Source organism: Gorilla gorilla, chromosome 15 (assembly GCF_029281585.2).
Source record: "Gorilla gorilla gorilla isolate KB3781 chromosome 15, NHGRI_mGorGor1-v2.1_pri, whole genome shotgun sequence".
In the NCBI taxonomy this organism is placed as follows: Eukaryota; Metazoa; Chordata; class Mammalia; order Primates; family Hominidae; genus Gorilla; species Gorilla gorilla.
Genome location: NC_073239.2, coordinates 111542192 through 111569952, shown reverse-complemented (window position 1 = coordinate 111569952; position 27761 = coordinate 111542192). Strand labels below are relative to the sequence as shown.

At 49.1% G+C, this 27761-nt stretch overlaps 1 protein-coding gene across 4 annotated transcripts; it reads right to left on the bottom strand.

Moving 5' to 3' along the window:
- SERPINA3 (serpin family A member 3) lies at window positions 1–27596 on the bottom strand. 4 transcript variants are annotated; one of them, XM_055361386.2, is made up of 7 exons: window positions 27485–27596; window positions 26131–26252; window positions 11899–12049; window positions 9260–9910; window positions 4584–4857; window positions 1562–1712; window positions 1–443 (listed from the first exon to the last, which is right to left on the bottom strand). In XM_055361386.2, exons 3-7 carry the CDS (start codon window positions 11963–11965, stop codon window positions 240–242), a joined length of 1347 nt encoding a protein of 448 aa, XP_055217361.2. In that variant the 5' UTR covers window positions 11966–12049; window positions 26131–26252; window positions 27485–27596; the 3' UTR covers window positions 1–239. The 4 variants fall into 4 exon arrangements, with proteins under 4 accessions (XP_055217361.2, XP_055217362.2, XP_018865162.4 ...); XM_055361387.2 differs by lacking the exons at window positions 26131–26252; window positions 27485–27596 and adding an exon at window positions 21844–22088; XM_019009617.4 differs by lacking the exons at window positions 26131–26252; window positions 27485–27596 and having other exon boundaries at window positions 11903–11967.
- Between the last annotated feature and the right edge of the window lie 165 nt (window positions 27597–27761).

Genomic DNA, 27761 nt, shown 5'->3' with positions numbered 1-27761 from the left:
TCCAAGGAAATTATTTATTGCTGTCAGGAGGCGCAGGACCCTCCAGACTGAAGAGTCCATGGGCCCCTGTGCATGTGGGAGCTACACAGGGAATCACTGTCACCTTCCAAGGATAAGCAGACAGGACCACACATGCCATGGCCACTCGGTGCACAGGGGCCAGGCTGTGCCCAGAGACCTAGGCATCCAGCTTGCATTCCAAGTTCCTTACTGAGAGCCCCACTGCTTGATGGCAAGCTCTAGGCTTGCTTGGGATTGGTGACTTTGCTCATGAAGAAGATGTTCTGGGTGTCTGTAGGGACAATGATCATCAGGAAGGGCCTGTTGAAACGCACAATGGTCCTTGTCTCCACTAATGCGGAAAGGAGGGTGATTTTGACTGCTGTGGCAGCAGATGCTTCTGTGCCCTCCTCAAATACATCAAGCACAGCCTTATGGACCACCTGTGGGGACAGCAGAACATTACACATGGGAAACACAGATGCGCAGGAGTTCAGCGACCTGCCTGTGTGCCACTAAGGGGACTAATGTGCATTGAGCACCTAGTACTGGCCTGTCTTTGTGCTGTTGAATGTTTGCTCCTCCCAACTCCCCTGCCAACTAGTTTTGCACAGTCCTGATGCCTAGATGTGCAAATGGAGACCCAGATGCTGAGTATGATTTGCCCAGAGCCATCGAGGTAAAGAATGGAGCACCTCATATGCATCCCTTTCTGTCTGAGTTGAGAGTCTATTTTGCCCCCAAAACAGCCACTACTGTTGGGAGGAAGAGCAAGAGCAATGTAAAGCATTTTTCTTCCAAGCAACATCCCGGCAGCTCTTGACCACAAGCAGCTGCTGCAAAAACCTCCTCAGCCAGGCCAGCATGGCTTTTGGCATCTCTCCTGCTCTAGCTTAAACATCCTTGGGGCTTTCAAGTACTTTTCATGGCCTTGAATTCCTGAATCATACGGGTCTGCTCCTCTACACACAACCCTCTCTTACTTTGCTGTTTGAAACGTGGAGTGCAGACTGCAACCGAATGCTGTGTGAGCACAGAGGGCAGACAAGAGCAAAAGGCTGCATGGCCACCCTGCCTTGGCGCCTCTGCTTTTAGTAACACAGGCTGAGTGTCCCAAATAGTCTTCTCTCATACTCTGAGCATATTTTCATTACAATTGCCAGATAATCATTATTATTACCTACTGGCATTCCCTGTCCAGCCAGGCACTGGATACTAGCCAAGAACTATCACTACATTTTACACATGAAAAGCTGGGGGTGGAGGACTTTAATTGTTTGCGCCCATGGATAGTAAATGGTATAGTGTGGAATGGTGTCCATGGCTCTCTGATTCCAAGCCTGGGTGACATTATGTTGTAGAGGCTTAATCCCTAACACGGCAGGAGGAGCTGGGCTGTAACCTAGCTCTTCTTGGCTTGGGGGTGTCCCAAGCAGGGTGAGTACATAATGAGAAATGCACGTGCATTAACCCAAGTTCAAGAGTACCCAAAAGTCCATCTGGCCTTCACCAATTCAAGTTTGGATACAAAGGATGAATTGACCCAAGTCTAAAGACTCACCTGGGAGACGGCTAGGTTCCTGGTCCCTGTGATCCCTGACAGGTCAGCCTTGCTGGTGAAGGCTTCCTCAATGCCCAGCTGGAGAAGTATGTCTTTCAGGTTATAGTCCCTCGAGACGGAAAACTTTGGCAGGTAGAGCTCACCTATCTCTCTAGAAAATGAGAAAAAAAAAGTACCTGAACCTCTGCTGATCAGTACCTACCTGCCTCCCACCTCGCAGGATGGTCTTCCCTGGTTTCCTCTACAGTCACCCCCTTCTGATTGGAAAATAAATAATCTGTTCCTCAATTTCTTAACCCCTGTCTTTACTCTTCTTATTCATTAATTATTCCTTCAGATCTGCAAGTGTGAAAGTCTCCAGGCAGCACACCAAGCCTGGAGTTGTGGCCCTGCTCGAGCCTGGCCCTGCCCTTTCCCTACAGCTTGCAATGCAATTGAAGCACCTTCACACCAGCAGGGACCCCTGAGTGTGTTGAGAGCCTGGGCTGGGCCAGCTGCAGTGGCTGCATGGCAGCCTGCTTCACGGGGGCACCAGGAGGGCTTCCTGTAGGAGGTGGTGTTGAGGCTGAGTCCCAAAGGCAGGAAAGGAGCTAGCTAGGTGAAGAGGTGGGCAGGAGGCAGGTGGAAGAACCTGGAAGAAGGTGGGAGCAGGAGGAGTTGCTCCACAGGGCAGTGGGTGATCTCAGTGTTTCAGGGAGGAGGGTAGTGAGGGATGAGGTGGGCCAGGAGCCAGAGGCAGGTCAAAAAGGGCCTGGGGGCCTCTGAAGAGTCTGATTGCGTTAGAAGAGCTTTGGGGATCCTGAAACAATCAATTGGAGGTTCCCATCTTGCCTCACCAGTGGGCACTGTCCCTCAAGCCAGGTGTGGGCTGGCATAGAGCAGGTAGCAAGCTCCTAGAGGCCCAGGTCACACCCCCCACCTGCAAACTCCCCCTCCCTTAGTTTATAGCCCTCTTAAGATGCCTGTCACTGTCTGCCTGGTCTTACAATTATACAGGAGGCTGTGTCTTCCATTAAACTCTGAGTCCCATGAAGGAGGAAGGTGTCCTATTTCTATTTTTATTCATTCATTCATGTGTTTGTCCGTTCATTCCATCCTTCATTCAACAAGTATCTATTGAGCATTCTCTGTGGGCCAGGAGTGTGTGGACACATGTTTCCTCAGCGTTTTGTAAATCAAAAGTGTTTGGAGAATTCTTTCCACTCAAAATTATTTGCTGAGCCCCTGCTCCCTGGTGGCTATTTGGTGCTAAAGGAGGAAGGAGTCTGGGAGTAAACAGATGGGTTGGGTAGGACCCCCACGTTCTGGGGTCTCCTGGGATCTAGAGTGAGGAGGGGCTGAGGGTCAGGCAATCCCGAGAGGTGTCCGGCCTTCTGGACAGTGGTTGGGGCAGGGGTTGCAGCCTCAGGTTAGTGTTGAAGCAGCTCCCTTGGCCTTAGTGGTTTATTATGGCTTCAACATACAATACCTCACCGGATTCTCATCATCACCCAGTGAAAACAGGGGTGGTGGAGAAAGGACACTCCTTTCTCTTCAGGAGGTAGCTGAGCTCCAGAGAAGAGCAGCGACCTGCTCCAGGTCACACCAGCCACCATGGTCTCAACCCAAGGCTGGTGCTCCTTCCTCTCTACCCCACACAGCTGCCCACATGCACTCCCTGGGCCCACTGCAGGGTCTGGGCCCGGAACTACTGCTCCTCCTCACTGTGTCCCCACGAAATCAGTCAGCTCAATTCCGTGTGTCTCAGCAAGTTCCCCTACCCTCAGATTTATCCAGAACTCAATGACTTCTCACATGCAAGGCTCCCTCCTGGATCCCAGCCACAATGGGCTCCCACTTTATGTCTGTGCCTGGTTCCTGTGGGTGTCACTGACTCCATACCTGCTCTACAGTTATTCTCCTCTCAGCAGCCAGGATTAGTCTTTTAAAACAACACTCGGATCACAGCACTCCTCCAAACCTCCTGATGGCTCTCCATTTCACAGACAGGAGGAAGGGCAAGGTTTTCTAGGGGTCTACGTGGCCCTACCTAAGCTGCTCCACCCCTTTGGGGACTCCTGACCTCTCTCAACTCTCTCCTCACTCTCTCTGCTCCTGCACCGTGGTGGAGCTGAAGTACACAGGCAATGCCAGCGCACTCTTCATCCTCCCTGATCAAGACAAGATGGAGGAAGTGGAAGCCCAGCTGCTCTGGCCTGACTCTTCTTTGACCACATCAAGCTCACTTCCACCTCAGAGACTTTGCACTGACTGTTCCCTCTGCCAGGAATGCTTTTCCCTAATATACCAACATGACTCCACCCCTCCTCTCTGTTATATGGATGCTCAAACATCACCTAATGGCTACTCTATTTAAAATCACAAACTAACACAAGTTCCAGTTTTCCTGATCCTTTCATCCTCCTCTACTCAATTTCTATCCCCTTACTCAATTTCTCACCTTCTAACATATCACTTAACTTATTTGTTATATTTATTTATTGCCTGTCCCCTCTCCAATTACAAATTAAGCTCCAGGAGGGCAGGGAATCTTGTGTCTTATTTGCTGATTTACTCTCAGGGTGCAAATTAGTGTCTGACACATAGTAGGTGCTCAGTTAATCATGCAGCAAATGCTGAGCGAATGAATAAATATAGTGGTTCACCAGTGCACAACTGATTCTCAGAGTCCATCTCACTGCAGCCCTCAACTGATCACAATTCCTTCTGTTTCTCTCTCCCTTCAAGAGATTGAGACCAGGAGAAACCATGCATGAGTGTTTGGGACTGTGCAGAAGATTTCTCATGACTTAGAACATGCTGGAGTCAGAGGAAGCCTCAGCCCTTGTCCTGTCTGATGTCATCGTCTTAAAGAAGAAAAAGAAAAATCAAGCCCAAAGCCATGCAGGCAGCATAGGGCAAAGTAAGTGTAAATTCCACCTGTCCCTGTATGAGTTCTCCCACCACCATGCCCTTGTCCCTGGACACTGGTGAGACCTTGACGTGGAGAGATGTGGGGTCTTTGGGGGCCAGGAAGAATCACCTGAACTCCAGAGAGTCTCTCCATCGCTTCAGGGTCTCTGGGAGCAGCATGGCTTCCACTTCCTCCATCTTGTCTTGATCAGGGAGGATGAAGAGTGCGCTGGCATTGCCTGTGTACTTCAGCTCCACCACGGTGCAGGACAGCTCCTCGTCCCGGAAGTAAGGTATAGTCAGGTGATGCAAACTCATCATGGGCACCATTACCCACTTTTTCTTGCTCAAGTAGAACCTTGACTGATGAGTATCTTGGGGGTCAAAGGGCATCTCCCATTTGGCTGAAGGTGGAGCAAGCAGTTGGAGAAGGTGTGAGTGCAAGGGTCGCCCTGCTCGACCCTGCTTCCCCAGCAGTGGAAGTGCCCAGAGTCCCTCATAGGAGTGACCCTGCTTTGGTTTAGAGAAGTAGCTTGGCAAGAGTAAAAGTTATTGGGGGTGAGGGAGAGCCCAGCAGGCTTGGATTGGGAAAAGGGCCACAAAAGAAAGACCTAGTTCCTTGTGCTAAACGAGAAATCAGTAGGAACCGGGGAATAAGGAGTGCAAGAGAGAAAGAAGGTTTAGGGAAAGTGGGGGAAAGAGGCATGACAACACGTGGGAGGCTGGTGCCTGAGGAGAAATGGGACAGCCTTTGTTCCATAAAAGGAAAAATGTCTCATTAGCAATTATTACTCACTGGTATTACAGGGATGTGAACATATAACAGTGGCTTGTGGGAGGGCTTTGGGTGGAAATAAGAGGAAAGAGACTGGGTTCTGTATGTGAGTTGGTGAGGGCAGACAGAAGAGATGCCAATCAGTGTGAATGAGGGGAGGAACAGGAAGAACCTTAATGGAAGATAGAACTCAGAGCCAGGAGAGACCATGGGAATAAAAGCCTAAGGACACTTGTGACATCTTAGAGGATAGCGGTGTTGGACATCACAAAAGCCATGAGCTGGCTATGGTCCTTAGCTCATATCTAGCTCATGTCCACCTCTACAGACCATGAATATTCAGCTAAGACTTGCCCTGGATTCAGTGTCTGTCAGGCCGAGGATTCAACTGTGGGTGTTCTGACTCTGAGGCTGCCTAGGCTCTCAGTGTTGCAAAGGTAAAATTCCATGAAACTGCCTCTGGTACCTCTAGCTATCACAAATATGAAATGCAGCCTGACTCCTAGCCAGGCTGACATAACTCCTCTCACTAAAGGCCTATTTACCATAGTAAAGAGAAAGAGAAAATCTTGAAAGAGGTAGAGGTAGAGGCAGAGGGAGGAAAACTCCACCTTATCTAAAAAGGAATAAGGATGAAAATGACAGCAGACTTCTCATCAGAAACTATGCAAGCAAGGGAAGAATGGAGTAAAATATTTAAAATGTTGAAAATTCCATGAAACTCATTCTTTGGGAATCATGACATAGGCCCATGATTTGCATGCATTTAGTTGGGTACAATTATTTTCCTCCCCTAGAACAGGGGTCAGGAAACTATAGCCTGTAAGCCAATACAGCCATAGCTTATTTTTGTGTGTACCTAAAGCTAAGAATGGTGCTTATATTTTTCTTTTCTTTTCTTTTTTTTTTTTTTTTTGAGACGGAGTCTTGCTTTGTTGCCCAGGCTGGAGTGCAGTGGCGCGATCTCGGCTCACTGCAAGCTCCACCTCCCGGGTTCACACCATTCTCCTGCCTCAGCCTCCCGAGTAGCTGGGACTACAGGTGCCCACTACCACACCCGGCTAATTTTTTTTTGTATTTTTAGTAGAGACGGGGTTTTACCGTGTTAGCCAGGATGGTCTCGATCTCCTGACCTCGTGATCCGCCCGCCTCGGCCTCCCAAAGTGCTGGGATTACAGGCGTGAGCCACCGCGCCCGGCAAAAAATGAAGAGGAAAGAGAAGTGAAGAAGATGCAAAGGAGGAAGTCAAAAAGAAGAATCTGCCCTCATGTGGACCACACAGCCTAAAATACATACTACTAGGCCCTTTATGGAAAAAAATTGTCAATCCTTTCTCTAGGTTGTGGGCTCCACAATCTTTCACCTCCATTCTTGGTTTTAGGAGATGCTTGGTAAAAGCTCATAAAGTCACAAACAGCTTTACTTTAGGGGTTAAAATGAGGGAGCAAAAGGAATTTTCAAATGGGCCCAGGTCAAGTTTGAATGTTTAATTATTTGCTTTTCTGGACTTCATGTCTCCTACCTAACAAATGGCAATACCACCATCCACCTTTCAGAGCTGCTGTGAGAATTAAACGAGGTATTGCATGTGAATGGCTGGTGAGAGTAGGTGCTCAATAAATGGGAGCTTCTTTCCTTTCTTTCTTTATTTTGGTTTTTCTTTCTGTAATTGCAATGAGAGCCAGCTTCTGGGTGGCCCTACATTCTCTTGTGCCCTCATCTTCCTTCTTGACACTTCCCCACCTTTGAGCTTTCTAGGACCAAAATAACAGTCCATCTTTCCTTTCCCCTCCCCAAAGACCATCTCAGCTTCTCTGGTCCCTGCAGCCTCCCAACATGGAATGACTGGGGACAAATGTGATTGTAAAGATCCCTTGGAGAAAGGACCCATCTCAGGGTAGGAGATATTTCAGTTGAACAGGTGTCCCCGTTACCAATTGCAGCAGCCATTCAGGGGCTTCTGTGGCCTCCATGTGAGGGCAGTGCCATGGAGCACCTTCCCATATTACCCAGGGCACCGAGCTCTTTTGGGGCCTTTCAGCTGGCCAGATCTCCAGCATGGGTCCCTGCCAGGAAGATGGGCTGCCTCTGGGGACCCTGACTGCTGCCTTGTATGCCAGAATGGGGAGAGAGGTAGGTTTGGTGGATGAAATCACCACCCAAGCTCTACAAGCCTTTAAATCTTCTCACATCTGCTCCCATCTCCCCCCATTTCTGTCTGCCAGCCACCAAGTTTTCCAATTCTGCCTCCTTAACATCTTCTGACATCCTCAGCTGTTCAACTGAGGGCCCGAATGTCTGGTTAGTCTAGTGTCTTTAGTATCTGATCTCTGCTTGACTCGACTTTCTCTCTGCTGTAATGGCCTTCGCTTCTTATTCTATCTGGATTTAAGAGAAAAGACAAAACCCGTTTTCTAGGGGAAACCTTCCTTTCTTGAATTCCCATCTTCTGCCCCTGATTGGATGCCCCCACCCCCTTACTTTCAGCTGAATACATAGTTCTAGCATCACTGGGTGAGTCAATCCTTGCATGCTCATGGGTCCAGTGGGTGCAATGGAAGAGGAAGAGCAGAAAGGGAGGGAACAAGCACTCCAGGGTTCTGAGCTGGGACTGTCTCAGCCTGAAGCTCATGCATGCTCGGCCCCCTCCACCTTCCACAGGGCGGCCCCCGCAGTGACCAAGCCCCATCACATACACTGTATGTAAACCAGGCTGAGGCAGGGAGCAAAACTGGCACCTGGAGAGTGAGGAGAAGTCAACAGAGGAAGGGGAGGGGCCCTGCAGGTCTCCACTCCAGGAGGACCAGAGCACTGAACAATGAGGGGGGTGGGAGCTTCCAGGGGAGGCTGGAGACATGGGGCCACCTCCACTGCCCACCTGTTTACCACCTGCCTGTTTCCCATTGTTAGAGGCAGGTGGGGAGGGGAAAGCTGGGCTGGCTACTGTGTCCTGGAGGGGAGAGTCCTAGCATAGGGCTAGGTGGTAGGAGGCGAGAACATGGGAAACTCAGAGAACAAATGGCATGTGAGGTGTGGAGTAGTCTTAGAGGGAGATCTGGATCCACGCCTTCATTTACAGATGAAAACCTAGGCCCAGGAGGGGAAGCGGCTTGCCCAGGAATCAACCAGTAGCTTCCAAGCAGGACTCTGCCTCCAAGCAGCTCATGTCTCCTAAGCACCTTTCCACCCTCTGGCTCAGTGATCACTCTTTGTGTCCCTATCTCTTTTTTTGTCCCCATCTGGACTGTGGGCTCCAGGAGGCAAAAGCTACCTGCTTGCACTCTGCCCCTTCGGAGCTTGCAGGCTGAGGTTTGCATTGGTTGAGTTTCTATCAATGGGATTGGGCACTGGACCAGTTAGAATCTGGCAAAGGGTCATGTTTTGTATACTGCCCACCCTTGAGGCTCTTCCCCAGATGGGAACAATGCCATTTCTGCCCTCATTTGTTATGTGTCAGTGACATATTTTTTAAAATAATTAAAGATGATAGAGTAGAATCATAGAATCTTGGGAGTGGTCAGGCTCCTTGGGGATTATCTTGCCCTGTGAAGATGGCCCCAGCCCCACCTGGCCACCTCCAGACACCAAGGCCCCTGGCTGGACCGTGCTCCTCCCACATATGCAGGGCAGGAGCCCCAGGTGCATCCAGATAGAGGGGCTTCCTGGCCTAGTCTAGCAGCACCCCTGCAAGGAGGGAGCTGTAGCTCCTACGCGCCCTGGAGTGGTTTGAAAGGAGAGCTCCTTCCTTCTGTTTGCCGGACAAGTTTAAATCAGAGTGAAAAGCACCACACTGACTCAGACCAGAGGCTGATGGGCTCCACTGAATTATGTCTTGGAAGGACAAACTGTAATTTGGAAAAACCCCACAGAAGACAGCGATGCCTATGGGCAGGGTGGGGCCTTGATGCTCATGCTGCCCCCACGCCATGGGCACTTTCCTCTACAGTGGTTTGCCTAATAACACCATTGTTGAGTCAGGACCGAAATAGCCCTCAGATCCACCTCTTCTGAACCCCAAGCCAGGCACTCACCTTTAAAGAAGATGTAATTCACCAGGACCATCATTGTCTGCGAGTCAAGGTCCTTGATCAGATCTGTGATTTTCCCCCTAGTTCCATTCTTCACATAGTCGTTGATGAGCTTCTTAGCTGCAGCTGAGTCCTGAAAGTCAGTGGCAAAGGCCTCGGAGCCATACAGCCTCTTGGCATCCTCCGTGAACCTGTCCAGCAGACTGAGTTGCTCTTCGACAAACATGGCATTTCCCATACTCAGCTGCAGCTCGTCGCTGGACTGGTTGAGGGTGCGCAGGAGGTGCTGGAAGCTCTGGTGAATTTCTGCCTCAGAAGTCTCTGTGAGGTTGAACTTGAGGCCTTTGAGAATCTCTGTCAGGGTGGTATTATGGGCCCCCAGAGACAGGAAGGCCAAGGCGGTGGAGATGCTCAGTGGGGAGAAGATGACATTCTTATCAGGGGCCTTCAGGACTAACTGCTTGTACAGGCTGAAAGCGAAGTCCACGTTGGTGGAGGCTAATCCGAGGTCCACATGTGTCCCTCGGTCTTGGTTATCCTGGGTCGGATTCTCTTCGTCAAGTGGGCTGTTAGGGTGGCAGAGGACAGCAGGGCAGAGCCCAGCCACCAAGAGCCCCAGAGCCAGGAGAGGTAACATTCTCTCCATTCTCAACTCTGAAAAGCAAAGCTCCTTTAAGTCTCAGAGGGCCAGATGGAGCCCCGACCACCTCCCGCTGCCCTCCACCCAGCCTGCGTCCTGGTCCCTGTCCTGCTGCCTCTTGCTAGCTTTGGAGCCTCCCTCAGGTAGGTGCTCTCTGGGGCACCCGACACATCACTCTGCTTCATTTCACCCTTTGAGGTAAGTACCATAATTGTTGCCATTTTCTTGCAGTGGAAAAGCTGGGCACAGAGCGGTGAGGGGGCTTGCCCAAGATCATACAGCAAACAGGTAAAGGAGCCCAGTGGGCAGCCAGGTTTGCCTGGCTCCTCGGTCTGTAAGCTGATGGGGGGTCCGAGGTTCAGTCCAATCAGAATGCCTGCTCCTCTCCTCCTGCTTGGTGAGCAGATCTCATCCTAGGGGATTAGAAAGCAGGGGCTCCCTTCCCCCATTCCCCCAACTGCCACCAAAGTAGAACCCAGGGATGAAGGAGCCCCGGGCAGGGACAGAGGCCACAGTGACTCTCCCAGCCTCTACATGTCACATGGTGTGGCCTCCGCAGGCCTCCACGATGTGGTGCTGGGTGGCAGTGAGGGTCGACTGAGAGAGGGAAATGAAAGTCCCTGGTACAGTGTCTGGAGCCTCGATGGCCCTGATGATGGTTGGCAGCAAGACCAAAGAAAGGCAAATGTTCTTTTCTGCCCCTGCCAGGTTGCCACGTGGTGTCTGTGTCCACCATAAGCCTGGAAGGACCTCTTAGTGGGGAGAAGGCAGAGAGGGCTTTGGAGTCTCCCAGACTTGTACTGGGATTTTATTTTGGCCACTTTTGATTGCTGTGTAGTGGCAAGCAGGTGACTGTACATCTCTGAACCTGTTTCCGTCTCTGCACAACCTGTTAAGTGGCTCAGGTGAGATAAATGATGAAGGCACCTGGTTCATATTAGACGTACCGAGCAGTCACCACCTCCCATACTACCCCTTTCCTGAAACTACAAGCCAGAGAAGAGCCATGAGCTACTGCACAAGAGACCCTGGAAGGGCTGAGTTCCAAGCCGGTGACCGCAGCAAACAAGATTATTCACCTTCAGCCTCCGCCCACTCAGTCCTAGAATTCAGAAGAGAAAAGGGGCAGTGTGGGTGCTGGGGAGAAGAGTGGTGAAGAGAGGCGATTGGAAGGGAGGGGAGGGGAGAGGGGTAGAGAGAGGAGAAGAAAAGGGGAAGAGAGGGTGGAAGGAAAGGAAGGAAGGGAAGGAAGGGAAGGAGGGGAAGGAGGGGAAGGAAGGGAAGGAGGGGGAGGCCAGTGGAAATGCCTTTGGCCAAGCCCAGGGACAGAGGCACCTTGTTTGCTTCAACTGTTCACTCTCAGGCTGATGCAATCATTTCTCTGGATAAATGTTAGACAATATTTTTCTCCAGAATTATTTCAGGGGCAAAGGCTTGTCTTTTCTGTTTGGGCAAGTTGGAGGGCTGGCTGTTTCCCAGCAGTTTGTCTTTTCTGTTGCTGGACAGAGACACAGCCCATCTGTCGACTTGGCCAGGGGTCCTTTTGGGGAAGTGGAGCCCCCGAGGCAGCCCCATGGAGACCCTGAAATCATGGTGAGGCCTGTGGCCTCTGCTCAGAGGGACCTGCTGCAATAATCACATCTGCCACATGTTCTGAGAGCCGCACCCTGCTCCAGGCAAGGGGACAGCACCTCTTCCCTGAGGGTCAGATGCACAGCTGACTCGAATCCGAATCTGTAAGTATCAAGGCAGAAATGACCATAGAGGCCCCAGGGCACCTCCACCCTTTGCAGGTGTGAAAACCCAGACACAGAGGATGCCTCTAAAAAAGGCACAGGGAATCAGCGGCAGCCGAGAACAGACCCCTGGCTCCTAACACCTGAGTACACCTCCTCCTGGCCTCTGCTTACCCCTCACACTCCACACACTCCAGGCTGCTGCCTAAAACTCTCCTGGAAAAACAGATTCCTCCGCTACCAGGATGTAAAACATCATGGATTACCTGCCTCAGGGAGCTGGATGTAGCTGGTGGATTCCAAAGCCGTCTGTCTGGAGTAATGGATTTTCATGAATGCTGAGGCTTATTTATTCCTGCAGAGAACTCCTCCCCCTGCTTGGGAAATGCCAGGACAACCAAGTGTTCTGTTCTCGGACTGGAAATGACCAGATGATAATTTCTGGTAATACGGGCTTGTTAGACCTTCTCAAATAACCTGGTTATGGGAATAGCTCTAATCTCTTCCTCCAAAGATCAAAAAAACACACAGAAAAAAATCCTTTGTTGGATTAGTTTTTATCTGCGTATTAAATACTCATTGAAGAACACGGAAAAACTCAGAGAATGTAAAGAAGGACTTTGGAAAATATCCCCCAGCACTTTACTACCCAGAGAGGACCCCAGCTAACATTTTGGTGTATTTCTTTTTATTTTTTATTTTTATTTTGAGACAGAGTCTTGCTTTGTTGCCCAGGATGGAGTGCAGTGGCATGATCTCAGCTCACTGCAACTTCTGACTCCCGGGTTCAAGCAACTTTCTGCCTCAGCCTCCCGAATAGCTGGGACTACAGGCACACACCACCACGCCCGGCTAATTTTTGTATTTTTCGTAGAGACAGGGTTTCACTGTGTTGGTCGGACTGGTCTCGAACTCCTGACCTCGTGATCTGCCCACCTCAGCCTCCCAAAGTGCTGGGATTACAGGCATGAGCCACCGCACCCGGCCACATTTTGGTGTATTTCTAAAGCACTTTTCTTTGGTGTCTCTGTGTGTGTGTGTGTGTGGCTGCATGTGTGTCTGTGTGTCTGTGTCATGTGAATGTCCATATACAAACCTAGATATATTTTTAAAATACAGGACTCTATTTTTCTGTGGATCAGTTTGCATTTTTGGCACCCCTTCACCAACCCCAGAGAGTAGGGCACCTAGAGAGGGGTGTGGAGGGGAGCTTTCGGGGAGCACAGGTGTTGTGAGGAACCCCTTGTCCTCAGGCTCTGTTTCTTTGTGGGGGCCTCCTCAGCCTTGGCCTCTGTCCTGCTGAGCCTCTGCGATTGGTTCACCCCAACAAGCGGTTGTCCCTCCTCCCCGGCCTTCAGGTATCCTTGGTCCTCTCTCTTAGCTAGTCTGGGGTTTTTCTTTGGCTCATGAAAAAGAAAAAAAAAAAATCCTGGCCGGGACTAGTGGCTCATGCTGGTAATCCCAGCATCTTGGGAGGCTAACGTGGGCAGACCACCTGAGGTCAGGAGTCCATGACCAGCTTGGCCAACATGGCGAAACCCCATCTTTACTAAAAATACAAAAAAAAAAAAACTAGCAGGGCATCATGGCGCATGCCTGTAACCCAGCTACTTGGGAGGCTGAGGCAGGAGAATCGCTTGAACCCAGGAGGCAGAGGTTGCAGTGAGCCAAGATCACGCCACTGCACTCCAGCCTGGGCAACACAGCGAGACTCTGTCTCAAAAAAAAAAAAAATCCTTCCTCTTGATTCCTCATGGTCACAGTCCCCATCCGGGATAGCCCTGACAGGCCTCTCTAGAGGGCATGCTTTGGAGGCCACCAGACCAGTGGCGAGGTTCTAGCTCTGGCATGAGCTGACCTGGCTTGAATCTCTGATGTCTGACTCACCAACTGACTCACTTCAAACAAGTCATGGAAAATCTCTACAGCTTAATTTCCTCATGTCTAAGATGCAAAGCAGTATCCCTCACAGAGTGGTAATCAAGATGAAATGAAATGATATTAAATGTACACTCTATGAGGACAGGATTTTTTGTTTGTCTGTTGCGATAGTGCTGCATCTTTAAAGGACTTACATATTTGTTGACTGTAAGGCACTAAGATGACCAATAACTGTCTGGGCCCATCTTCCTTAAATGACTTTCAGGCTCCCAGTTTCAGAACTGAATATGTATGTGTGTGTGTGTGTGTGTGTGTGTGTGTCTTTATATCTCTCTCTCTATGGGTGTGTGTATATATATATATACATATATACATATACACATATATAATATTATATATATATTTTTATATATATTTTACATATATATATATATAGAGAGAGAGAGAGAGAGAGAGAGGGAGAGAGAAAGAGACTCGCTTTGTCACCCAGGCTGGAATGTAGTGGTGCAATCATTGCTCGTTGCTTACTGAAGACTCTGACTGCTGGACTCAAGATATCCTGCTGCCTCAGCCTTCTGAGTAGCTGGAACCATAGGTGCACAACGCCATGACTGGCTAACTTTTAAATTTTTATTTTTTTGTAGAGGCAGGGTTTCATTGTGTTGTCCAGGCTAGTCTTGAAATCCTGGCCTCAAGGGATCCTCCCACCTCAGCCTCCCAAAGTGCTGGAATTACAGGTGTGAGCCACTGTACCTGGCCAATACATATGTTTAAGTTACACAGAATCCTAAAGAAATAGTGGCTAAAATGAGACTGAAGTTCATTTCCCTCTCCTGCAGGTCCAGCTGGAGGCAGTGGGTTGATATGGTGCCTCCACGTTGTCAGAAACTACGTCCTCCTGTCTGGTTGCTCAGCTGCCCCTCCACATCTGTTTGTCTGGGCTAAGATGGCTCACTGCTATGTCCACCTTCCAGTCCATAGAAAGGGCCACAGGGGAAGGGAAGGTCACACCCTTTCTTTTGAAAGGAATGCCTCGGACATTGCCTGTTATTTCCACTTGTGTTCTGTTGGCTGGAGTTTTGTCCCATGGCCATACCTAGCTACAAAGGAGGCTGTGCAGTGCAGTCAAGATTCTAGGTAGCCACCTCCCAGCTAAAAACTCAGAGTTCCATTACCATGAGAGAGACAGAGTGGACATTGGGGATGACTAGTCATCTTGCCTCAGAGCATTACCTGAGTGTTCTCAAGTTCTCCGGCCTCAGAGCATCATTTTCCTTCTTTCTTTCTTTTCTTAAATTATACTTTAAGTTGTGGGGTACATGTGCACAACGTGCAGGTTTGTTACATAGGTATACATGTGCCATATTGGTTTGCTGCACCCATCAACTTGTCATTTACATTAGGTATTTCTCCTAATGCTATCCCTCTGCCAGCCCCCAAACCCCAACAGGCCCCAATGTGTGATAGTCCCCTCCCTGTGTCCATATGTTTTTGTTGTTCAGCTCCCACTTATGAGTGAGAACATGTAGTGTCTGGTTTCCTGTTCCTGTATTAGTTTGCTGGGAATGATGGTTTCCAGCTTCATCCATGTCCCTGAAAAGGACACGAACGCATCCTTTTTATGGCTGCATAGTATTCCATGGTGTATATGTGCCATATTTTCTTTATCCAGTCTATTATTGATGGACATTTGGGTTGGTTCCAAGTCTTTTCTATTGTGAATGGTGCCGCAATAAACATACGTGTGCATGTGTCTTTATAGTAGCATGATTTATAATCCTTTGGGTATATATCCAGTAATGGGATTGCTGGGTCAAATTGTATTTCTAGTTCTAGATCCTTGAGGAATTGCCACACTGTCTTCCACAAAGCTTGAACTAATTTACAGTCCCACCAACAGTGTAAAAGCATTTCTATTTCTCTGCATACTCTCCAGCATCTGTTGTTTCCTGACTTTTTAATGATCCCCATTCTAACTGGTATGAGATGGTATCTCATTGTGGTTTTGATTTGCATTTCTCTAAGCACCAGTGATGATGAGCATTTTTTCATGTCTGTTGGCTGCATAAATGTCTTCTTTTGAGAAGTGTCTGTTCATATCCTTCGCCCACTTTTTGATGGGGTTGTTTGTTTTTTTCTTCTAAATTTGCTTAAGTTCCTTGTAGATTCTGGATATTAGCCCTTTGTCAGATGGATAGATTGCAAAAATTTTCTCCCATTCTGTAGGTTACCTGTTCACTCTGATGATAGTTTCTTTTGCTGTGCAGAAGCTCTTTAGTTTAATTAGATCCCATTTGTCAATTTTGGCTTTTGTTGCCATTGCTTTTGGTGTTTTAGTCATGAAGTCTTTGCCTATGCCTATGTCCTGAATGGTATTGCATAAGTTTTCTTCTAGGGTTTTTATGGTTTTAGGTCTTACATTTAAGTCTTTAATCCATCTTGAGTTAATTTTTGTATAAGGTGTAAGGAAGGGATCCAGCTTCAGCTTTCTACATATGGCTAGCCAGTTTTCCCAGCACCATTTATTAAATAGGGAATCCTTTTCCCGTTGCTTGTTTTTGTCAGATTTGTCAAAGATCAAATGGTTGTAGATGTGTGGTGCTATTTCTGAGGCCTCTGTTCTGTTCCATTGTTCTATATATCTGTTTTGGTACCAGTACCATACTGTTTTGGTTACTGTAGCCTTGTAATATAGTTTGAAGTCAGGTAGCATGATGACTCCAGCTTGGTTCTTTTGGCTTAGGATTGTCTTGGCTATGCAGGCTCTTTTTTGGTTCCATATGAAATTTAAAGTAGTTTTTTCCAATTCTGTGAAGAAAGTCAGTGGTAGCTTGATGGAGATAGCTTTGCATCTATAAATTACTTTGGGCAGTATGGCCATTTTCACGATATTGATTCTTATTATCCATGAGCATGGAATATTCTTCCATTTGTTTCTGTCCTCTTTTATTTCGTTGAGTAGTGGTTTGTAGTTCTCCTTGAAGAGGTCCTTCACATCCCTTGTAAGTTGGATTCCTAGGTATTTTATTCTCTTTGTAGCAATTGTGAATGGGAGCTCACTCATGATTTGGCTCTCTGTTTGTCTGTTATTGTTGTATAGGAATGCTTGTGATTTTTGCACATTGATTTTGTATCCTAAGATTTTGATGAAGTTGCTTATTGGCTTAAGGAGATTTTGGGCTGAGACAATGGGGATTTCTAAATATACAATCATGTCATCTGCAAATAGAGACTTGACTTCCTCTTTTCCTAATTGAATACCCTTTATTTCTTTCTCTTGCCTGATTGCCCTGGCCAGAACTTCCAATACTATGTTGAATAGGAGTGGTGAGAGAGGACATCCTTGTCTTGTGCCAGTTTTCAAAGGGAAGAGCATCATTTTCTTTACAGTTGAGCTGACTTAGTCTTAACCTCCATCCAACGTGAAAGCAGAAAATTTTTGACCTTCTGCAGGTCCTACTGAGGATGCTTTGGAGGACCTGCAGAGGGTCAAGAATTGTTCTGGGTGCCACTGGTCACCTGGAGCTCCAGGCGGATGCCCCAAGGCCACATTTACCCCATTCCTGACCTTCTCCCAGCCTCTTTTCTGGGCTCTTACAAGTCTTCATTGGTCTGCTTTTCCCCAGGCATCGGTACAGGCCCTTCCTTCGGTTCTGCAAGCACCATTCATACAAGGATGGCACATGTCATCGTGGACTCCCATGACCAGATGAAACCACAGGGCAATTAAGACAGAAAAGTGAAGCAACACTAAGGCCAAATCATACTCTTCCAGGCCCACTGCTCTTCCTTTTTGGAACAGCCCCCTGTGGGTCATCTCCCCACCAGCCCGTGGGCTGCAGGATCGCTGGAGCCTGTTTGCCTCCCGAGTCAGCAATCCCTTGAGAATGTTCTCTCATCAGAATCCAGGGCACTCCTACTGTTTTTTGGAACCCCACAAAAGGAAGCAAAGAGGAAATGAGGATGATACTAGGGTCTGAAGAGATGCTCCTGCCTTTGAGGAAGAGAGCTTTGACATCCTTGCTGTACAGCAAGTGTGATTCAGGGACCAGTAGCTGCAGCAACACAGAGGAGCTTGTTAGAAATGCTAATTCTTGGGGCCCAGCCCAGGCATGCTAATTTAGAATTTGGATACTAATAATAACCCCAGGTGATCTGTGTGCACCAGAAAGCCTGAGAAGCTCTGCTTCTTAGGCTAAGCAGAAGAGCAACCTCTGTAGGAGGTTCCTGCCTTTAGATTTCCTCTGTCTCCAGCTCCCTGGGTTGGGATCTGCCCTGGCTCTGCATAATGTGGCTTCAAGCCAGGCTCTCCCAGAACACACTGAGGGCCTTGTCCAAGGGCAGAGTTCAGCATCCACTCCAGAATAAGAACAGGTGCAGTGGATTTAAAATAGTATGTAGGCCGGGCGCAGTGGCTCATGCCTGTAATCCCAGCACTTTGGGAGGCCAAGGCAGGTGGATCACCTGAGGTCAGGGCTTCAAGACCAGCCCAGCCAACATGGCAAAACCCCATCTCTAATAAAAATACAAAAAAATTAGCCAGGCATGATGGCACATGCTTGTAGTCCCAACTACTCAGGAGGCTGAGGCAGGAGAATCTCTTGAACCCAAGAGGCAGAGGTGGCAGTGGGCTGAGATCGTACCACTGTACTCCAGGCTGGGCAACAGAGCAAGAGTCCATCTCAAAAAAAAAATTAAAATAAATAAATAAAGTATGTATTTTTATTTGTCCTATACTTGGACTTTATAGGTTACCAAGTGCTTTTCTATACATTGTTCATTCACTTATTTTTTCCTTTATTCCACAAATATTTACAGAGTGATTTTACGTGCCAGGCATGATCCTAGGCATTGGGCATCCAGCAACGAGCAAAACAAATAATGCTCCCACTCTCAGGGTGACACTGTCTCTGCAGTTTTGGGACAGTGGCCTTAATGGAAGGGAGCAGGGCCTACATTCCAGGGGTCTGCAAACTTTTTTCTGTAATGAGCCGAATAGTAAGTGCTTTAGACTTTGATGGTCGCATATGATCTCTGTCTCCTCTTCTCCCCCTACTCCTCTTTGTCTTTCTCCTTTTCTTCCTTCTTCCTCATAATCTTTTAAAAATGTATGAAGCTTAGCTTGTGAAATATATAAAAGCTGTCTGTTTTGGGCCTGGGTTTGGCCAGTGGGTCTAGTTAGCCGACCCCTGGACAATCTCCTTAAGCAGCTGTGAAGTGATCAGTTACATATGGAGTCCAGAATACTGAGTAAACACCCTTACTGTTTTAGCTCAGGCTCACATTATAGCTTCAAGCCTATGCATTGCCCCCAGAGGTTTGAAATGCAAGTTAATTTCGTTGCTTCCATCCCACCTCTCAACTCCATCCTGCCCTACTTGAAATTGCAGGGAGCCCCTTCCTGATTGAAATCTTCTCTTTCTTCTCTCTGGGAAGCAGAGTCCCATGCAATGGTTATCAATCTGGGGGGAGGACTCCCAACATGTCCCCAACACTGTGCACCTGCCTCGCTCCTCAGAGAGGACTCTAAGCATCTTGCTAATTTCTGCTTAATTTCCTGGATGTGGGAGGAAGTTTTACACAAACCCAGTTGCTAGAGTATGAGTTTGATGTGACAGAATACTATGCAAGCCACACAAACCAACTTCATTACAGATATAGGCAGCAGGAATCAACAGACGCCTAGGATCCATGGTGAACCAGTCCCCCAAGGCTTGGGAAAGCTGCCCCGGCAGATAGGGTCTTGTTTGCATGTGCCTCACTTTGCACCACAGCTAACGGGCCTCAAAAACACCCCTCCCTGGGTTTTATATCTCAGAAGTCACTTGGATGGCTGAAAACAAGTTTTAGGAGGAATGAAGACAAAGCTCAGATTGTTCCTGATATTTTCTCCTTGTCTCAGGGCACTGCATTCTTAGCATATTCTACAGTTATCCTGAGAGCTAAGAGTTGGAGGAAGGAGAGCCAAGGCCAAGGCCATCTGGGGATTGCTGTTCTGTACTCTGCATCCCCCACAACCTCTTGATCCTGCTAAACCCTGCCTCCTTTCCCCATACCTCCCAGTAGGTGCAGAAAATTCCTTAGGCAGAACATGTACTGGCTAACGAATGTTTTGACATTGCCATGGCTGACTGTCTCCTCTCTTTGTATAGCTTGTATAGCTCCCATCTCTGATGATGTTGAAAAAAATCTCTGCCCTCTTTTTTTCTTTGAGATAGGGACTCACTCTGTAGCCCAAGCTGGAGTGCAGTGGTGCAATCTCACCTCATGTGCAGCTTCAACATCCTGGGCTCAAGTGATCCTCCCACCTCAGCCTCCCGAGTAGTTGGGATTACAGGTGCACACCACCATGCCCAGCTAATTTTTGTAATTTTTTGTAGAGACATGGTTTCACCATGTTGCCCAGGCTGGTCTCAATCACCTGGGCTCAATTGATCCACCCACCTTGGCCACTCAAAGTGCTGGGACTACAGGCATGAGCCACCTTGCCCGGCCTCTGCCCCTTCGTTTATCCTAAGTTTTCTTACCAAGCTTTGGTCTGTGTCAACCTCCAGGAAGGGGAGTAGGAAGGAGGAAAAAGCTTCCTATGTCTAATCATGTGATTTGCCCACATACCCCTAGCTGTTAAATGCAGGAGCTGTTGGAGATTAGGAAAGACGAATCCAATGCCAAATCCAGACTCTCACCACCGTCCCCTGCTCCTTCTTTAAAAATGAAGGAAGGCATTTCCATTCTTGAACACAGGAGAGAAAATGACATTTTCACAGGCTTTAGGGTTGATGCGTTTTTAAGGCTTTGGTTGTCTGTAGATCTGTGTAGGGAAAGATTTTCTTTACTGATTGGGGTCTCAGCTGAATGGGAGCTTTGTCCACATCGGTCACCACCCTCTTCTTTGACTGTGGATGGGTATAGTCCTCTGACTTAAAATGGACACAGGGGGTCAGCCTATGGTGAGACTGAAAGTTCACTCTGGCTTTTGGGAGGTCAGGGCCAGGGGCTCCAGGGGACTATTTCTTTTCTTTTTTTTTTTTCTTTTTTTCTTTCTGAGATGGAGTCTCACTCTGTTGGCCAGGCTGGAGTGCAATGGCATGATCTCAGTTCACTGCAATCTCTACTATCTCTACTTCCTGGGTTCAAGCAATTCTCCTGCCTCAGCCTCCTGAGTAGCTGGGATGACTGCCACCACACCTGGCTAATTTTTGTATTTTTGGTAGAGACGGGGTTTCACCATATTGGCCAGGCTGATCTCAAACTTTTGACCTCAGGTAATCCGCCCACCTCAGCCTCTCAAAGAGCTGGAATTACAGGCTTGAGCCAGCAGGGCTGGCCTCCAGGAGACTATTTCTAAAGGTCAGGGAATCTGGTGGAATGCAGGAGTGGAGATGGCAGACGTAGTGGGTGGCACTGGCCTTTGGGACCTGTGTGAGTGTGGCTGTAGTGCCTGTCTCAAAAGTGAAGAGACTAAAGATTCACATCAAATGTTCAGCCTGGGACCTGGGACAAGCAGATGCTTAGTCCAAGGACTAGTGACTCTCACTGTCCCTGGATTGCAGTCACCTTGGTACACACAGAGTCCATCAGACAATGGAATTCTGCAAGCTTGATCACTGTGATGCTGCTTGTGGTCTTCACAGCTATTGCCTTTGTGGTGCCACTCTTGATTCCTAAATGCTGACTTGGTGCAGTGGGCTAAGGAACACCCTAGGAAATGGGTTGTGTCCACACATGGGCTGGGACTGCAGATAGGGAAGAGTGTGCTTCTGGGGCATAACCAGCAGGAGCCCAAGCACAAGCGTGCCCACCTGCATGAGAAGGTGAGGCGGAAAGAAACCAACTCTGGTGCCTTCCAGAGAGGCAGGCACCATCCAAAGAGTGTCACCCACCAGGGTTTCTTTTGCAACATGGCTTTGCCACATCTACTTGCTGGGTGACTTTAGGGCCATAACTTTACCTCTCTGAAACTCTTTTGTCAACCGTAGCTCCTTTAAGAATTCTTAGGAGGCTGGGCTCAGTGGCTCATGCCTGTAATTCTAGCACTTTGGGAGGCTGAGGCAGGTGGATCAACTGAGGTCAAGAGTTTGAGACCAGCCTGGCCAACATGGTGAAACCTTGTCTCTACTAGAAATACAAAAATTAGCCCTGTGTGGTGGTGGGTGCCTGTAATCCCAGTTACTCGGGAGGTTGAGGCAGGAGAATCCCTTGAACCCGGCAGGCAGAGGTTTCAGTGAGCTGAGATTGCACCATTGCATTCCAGCCTGCGCAACAGAGCAAAAACTCCATCTCAAAAAAAAAAAAAAAAGAATTCTTAGGAAGAAGAAATAGATACTCACTGACACCAGCAGATCCAGAGAACCCTGAGAAGGCCCCATCTTCTCTGTGGAAGGCCAGAGGACCCTGGTCTCTGTTAGAAAAGGATGGAGTCAATAGCCTGTTTTTGCCCGACACCCATGCTGCTCTCTGGCTGGGTTCATGCTGGCCTGGTTTGGAGGCTGCTGGGGGAGATACTGGCTGCAGATTTGAGGCAGGATTTGCAAATTTCCTTCAGCACAGCTAGGCCTTTGGCTGTGTCCCTGTATGGATAAGAGGTGCCTGCAGAGGGTTTGGCAAAAGCAGGGAGAACTCCTGACTCTGTTTTGAGGGCTGCTGAGTCATCCCTTCCTCCTTGGTGTTGGGTCCGTTCTCCCTCCGGGAGGGAGTGGCTGCTGTAGCTTGCCATCCCTGGCTTCCATTTCAGAACTGCTGCACGCTGCATGCTGCATCTCAGAGTTCTGGCAAACCAGGCCAGCCCCCACCCCTTACTGCCTAGAGAACATCACACATGTCCTAATTCCTCTGAGCCTCAGTGCCTTTGCTGCATGTGAAATGAGACAGAAATATCCTGCTCACTCACTCGTTCATTTATTCCTTCAGCTAGTCCATCCATTTTTTAAAACATTAATAATCTACTATGAGGGCAATTACTCTGCTGGATTCTGAGGTTCTAATGCTCTAGTCATTTTACAAATGTGTCCACAAATGTCTGATACCACTTCCTTGAAGAGATAGAGCTTAATTACCTTCTCTCACATTGGACTGGACTTAGTGACTTCTTTCTAAGGCAGAAGGGGTGGGGTGTCATTTCTGAGATTGGGTTATAAAAAGACTGATGCTTCTGGCCAGGTGTGGTGGCTCAGACCTGTAATCTCAGCACTTTGGGAGGCCGAGGCGGGCAGATCACGAGGTCAGGAGATCGAGACCATCCTGGCTAACACAGTGAAACCCCATCTCTACTAAAAATACAAAAAATTAGCTGGGCGTGTTGGCAGGCGCCTGTAGTCCCAGCTACTTGGGAGGCTGAGGCAGGAGAATGGTGTGAACCTGGGAGGCAGAGCTTGCAGTGAGCCGAGATCGCGCCACTGCACTCCAGCCTGGGCGACAGAGTGAGACTCTGTCTCAAAAAAAAAAAAAAAAGACTGCTGCTTCTGCCGTGGGTTCTCTCTTTGTGTCCCCCTCTCTCTGTCCCTTACTCTGTCTGTCTTTCTCTTTTCCCCTCTCTTTTGTGCTTTCTCTCTTTTGTCTCTCTCTTGGTCCTGGACATTCAACAACTGTCTGTGTCTCTGTCTCTATCTCTCTCTCTGCCTTTCTCTTTTTTTCCTCTCTCTTTTGTGCTTTCTCTCTATATCCTCTCTCGGTCCTGGACACTAAACAAACAAGCCTCTGTCTCTCTCTCTCTCTCTCTCTCTCTCTCTCTCTCTCTCTCTCTCTCTCTCTAAGTCACATTTGAGCAGCCCTGTGAGTAGCCCACATAGGGAGGAACTGAGACCTTCTACCAACAGCCTCATAAGTGAGCCTTCTGGGATTGCCCTGGCCAACAGCTTGACAGCAAACTCAAGAGAGACCTCGAGCTGGAACCACCCAGCTTAGCCCCTCCTGGATTCCTGACCCTCAGGAACTCCGTGAGATAATCATGGGCTATTTACTCTGCAGCAGTAGATGACTAACACATTCCACAGCTCCCGTCCTCTTGGCTCTCAGGAATCATGGGAAGTGGGTAAGGAGGGAAATTTGAGGACGAAGTAAGAAAACCGGTCAATCTCATAATACAATCTGTGCCACATGGCTGACGGTTTACTACCTTCCTCTGCCTTCCTTCTACTTAAGCAAATCTGCCTCTCCTTCCCTCACTTCCAGAGGCCCAATGACACAGATGATGGTCATCATAGCTGCTCTGTTCTTTATGCTTAAGAGCACATGGAATCCACATGAACACCCACTGAGGCGGGTCCCATTACTCCCTCAATTTCAGATATGAGGAAATGGAAGTACAGGGAGGCGGAGCTCATTCCCAAGGCCTCACCACCACTGCTGGTAAGTGCCAAGCTGAGCCAGGATTCTGAACCAGGCAGGTTGGCTTCGACGTCCACCCTCGTTCCTTCCCTGCAAACACAGCTCCACTCCCAGCTGACCTGTGCCCAGCCTGGCCATGAAGACACAGTGACCCCAGAGATAAGGAGACACCCTCTGAGGTTGCCCAGCTGGGGAAGGTGGAGGCCTCCTGACTCCTCTGGCAGTCCTCTGTGCCAGCCCTGGAAGGAGCCTGGGTTTTGCATCAGAAATAACGGGCTTGCGTCCTGGCGGTGTGGATGATCAATCGTGCTTCTCTCCTCACCAGGACACAGATAGGCTTCTGATTTTAGGGTCGAGGGGTTGTGCCTGCTGCGTTTTACCTGTGGCTCTGTCTTTATCAGAGGTCTCTGGTAACTAACATTTTGACCTGGGATTTTGACACAGGGGCCTCCTTGGCACCTGTCCTTAGCTACCCTCACATGGAGCATTGCCCCCAAATAACCCCCTTGACTTCCTCGCTTGCTCTTTTGCTCCTTCTCCTGCTCCTCACAGTCATTCAGCAAGCAGGAAGTGAGTGGGTGGTGTCTCTTCTCCCGGCTCAGCCTCCATCTCCCCTCGGGGCCCCCAGCATGGGGCTGGGTCTCCCCCTCCACATCCCTACTCCCCACCTCTGCTGCCCACGTGGGTCCCAGCCTGTCTGGCTGCACCCTCAGTGACCTCTGAGCTGGTCCGTACTTCCATCCTCACCCCACCTGACTGTTTTCTACGTGGCCACCAGGATATCCTTAAGAATATGAGTCCTTCAGGTTACTGGCCAGTTTGAAGCACCCCTACTGGCCTCCCAGTACCCTGAGGCCCAACCGCATCATCCCCAAGTCCAGAAGACCCCCCTTTCTGGACTAGCCCCACCAATCTCTGCAGCTAGGATGCCCAGGAGCAAAGTCCCCTAGAGCCAGACCTTCCGGGCAGAGCTCACCTTTGGCCAGGGGAGGGAGGGAGAGGAGGTCTAGGAAAACCTGCAGTAGAAAAGCCTCTTTGTTACTCCCAGGCTGGCTACTCCTGGCACAGGTTGCAACTTCCCAGACAAAACTGTGTGAGTTAGCTCCTCTGCAGTGAACAAGGCGACCTCACAGAATATTGTGTCTCAGGCTTCAGTTTGATGCAATCATGGATAAGGCAATCCTTTGTTATGCTCCCGGCCCTCATATTATGTAGCAGGAAGCCTCCCAGGGTCCTTCCTTGTGGCCCTGACCCTCTTCTGACCCAAGCCCCAATCCCACTGCCAGTGCAGTGCCTGGACTTTCCTGCTGTCCCTGGGACTTCCCGCATCTCTGCAGGGAAGGCTGTTGGCTTCTGGCCATCGGAGCAGCTGCTTCTCAATCATCCCTGTTCCCTACAGGTAGAATTGTCAGATTTAGCAAACAAAAATACCTCACAATTCAAAGGGCATGGGTACTTGTGCTAAAAAGTTACTCATTATCTGGAATTCCCACTTCACTGGGTGTATATGGCCAGCACTTCCCCACCTGTGGGGCACGCCCAGCGCTTGTGTGTGGTAGGGGTCCCAAGCTCAAGGACTTACAGAGTCCTAGGCAGCAGCTGAAGACTTGTAGAGTCTGAGATATCAACGTGGGAATGAGCATGGGGAACTCGCCTGGGCGTGCGTGCTTGTTACCTGGTGAGTGCTCTGCAGTGATTGGAGGAATGAATACTTACATAGCTAAGAGCCTCTGGGCCTGTTCTAGGAGGAGTCTGAGGACCACCCTCAGGCACGAAAGCTAGGTGGGTGGCACTGCAGGGAGCAGGGGGAGTAGGGGAGTTCCTTGGGCCTGAGTATCCGGGTCACAGTGCACTGAACAGGACAGTCCTGCCCTCTCTTGTACTGTAGGCGGCAAAGCACCAAAAATCTGTGTGCATTTGAATCCCGAGGGGGAGCTTAAAGACTCTGTGTCAAATATTCTGATTTATCTGATCAGGGCCAGGAATATGTATTTTTAACAAACTCCTCAAGTAACGTTAATCAGAGTTTGAGAAACACTGCTATAGGGAGGTCTCAGGTCATAGCTTTCTTTTTTTTTTTTTTTTGGCCTGGTCTCCCCTGAGCCTTCAATAACCTTGTAACATCGGCCTCATTACATTCATTCCCCCTGCATGGCCCAAGAGGTGGTCATGTGTGTGTCTGCTTGCGATCACCCAGCTTAGGATACCGGGCAGCAGAGACTCCACCCACTCTCCATCCCCACAGCCTTGTACCTTAACATTTGTGATGGATCAAGATAAGGATCATTTACCTTGATTATCCTGATCAAATCCACATGCTTCAGAGCAGCCCCTCTGGGAGAGGCCGGGAGAGAAACAGAGACTTCTGCTTAGTGGAGACACCGCTCTGGGGGTCCTGACGCAGGTTCTTCCTCTGTCCATCGGGGACAACAGGGACCACATCAGTGGGGCACTGAGAGGGCTAAACGGGGTCGCGCAGGGAAAGTGCCTGCCCTCACCCCACCCCAGCAGGCAATGGGTGCTCAGCTCAGCACAACCAGAGGTGGTAGCTGTGTTAGCCACCCAGAAGCCACAGTGCTCCAGGAGGCTGTGTGTGTGTGCACAGATGTGTGAGTAGCAATCCAGATGTGTGCAGGAGCAGCTGGTTAACTGCACTCTGCATGTCTACATAAAAAGTCACCATCAGGAAGGGCATGTGGATGCCCATACTAGGTTCTCCTGGGAGTCAAAAGTGTCCTGTGTCTTGTGTCTGTGGCTCCTGTGTGTGTTGTCACCTTAGAGCTCCTTACTCCCACCAAGGTGGTCTTGGAGAAGGGTGGCAGAGAAGGATCAGTACTGTAGACCTGCTCTAAGGACGCTGGAGAGGACTGGAGATGTCACCTGCTTCCTGTCCCCCAGCCCCTGCCCCAGGTGCCTCTCAGTTCACCTCTGCATTAACTCAGCCAATGTGCGCAAAGGGCTTAGGCGAGTGCCAGACACACAGGACGCAGCCTCCAAGTGCTGCCTGTTATTATTACTGTTACTCCCATCTCAGCACCCTACTCAGTGTCCTTGTGGCCAAGGAAGGGATGGGCCTCCCACCCCACCTTCTCTTTCCCTCCTCAGCTGCTGCCACAGGCACCGTCTCTCAATTTTGTGCACAGCACTCCCCTTTTCCCACTTCTGAGACTCACAGTGTCTACACCTGCTTGTCCCTCAGAACTCCGCTTCAATGGCACCACCTCAGGGAGCCCCTCAGGGCCCTGGCTGTGGAAGGTCCTCCCGATTGTCTCTCTTAGTGCCCCGTTTTCTTCCTTAACTGGTCTCCTGCTTCTGCCTTTGCAATTCCCAACCCCACTCATGTGCCCTCCCCTACTTGGTTGTTTTTCTTTTTGAAACATTTTCTTAAAAAAAGGGGGTGCAGCAAACCACAATGGTACATGTATACCTATGTAACAAAACTGCATATTCTGCACCTGTACCCCAGAACTTAAAGTATAATTTAAAAAAACTATTTTAAGACAGTTTTGGATTTACAGAAAAGTTATAAAAACAATACAGAGAGGTCCCATATACGCTCTCCCTGCTTCCCCTAATGTAAATGTGGACAGACCACAGCATGTTCCTCAGAACGGGGAAGTGGACATTGGTACAGCCTGGACTTACTTGGGTTTCACCAGCTCTCCCACTAATGTCCTTTTCTGTCCGAGGATTCTACATTGCATTTAGTCGTCATGTCTGCTTAGTTTCCTCCGGCCAATGACGATTTCCCAGGCTTTCCTTGCCTTTCAAGACCTCGACACTTTTAAGTAGGAGTGGTGGGCTATTTTGCCAAATGTCCCTGAACTTGGGATTGGCTGTCATTTTCTTGTGATTAGACTGAGGTTCTGGGTTTGGGGGAAGATCCCACCAAGAGGAGGCAGCCTGCTCATGACGCCATATC

What these genes read in the sequence shown, in the direction of transcription:
- SERPINA3 (XM_055361386.2), bottom strand. Translation starts at nt 11,965, where the DNA reads ATGAAAATCCATTACTCCAGACAGACGGCTTTGGAATCCACCAGCTAC. An exon ending in CATCCAGCTCCCTGAGGCAG is followed by an intron (nt 9,911 to 11,898) that starts GTAATCCATGAT and finishes TTTGCTTTTCAG; the next exon opens with AGTTGAGAATGGAGAGAATG. An exon ending in AGAGACTCTCTGGAGTTCAG is followed by an intron (nt 1,713 to 4,583) that starts GTGATTCTTCCT and finishes CTCATTTTCTAG; the next exon opens with AGAGATAGGTGAGCTCTACC.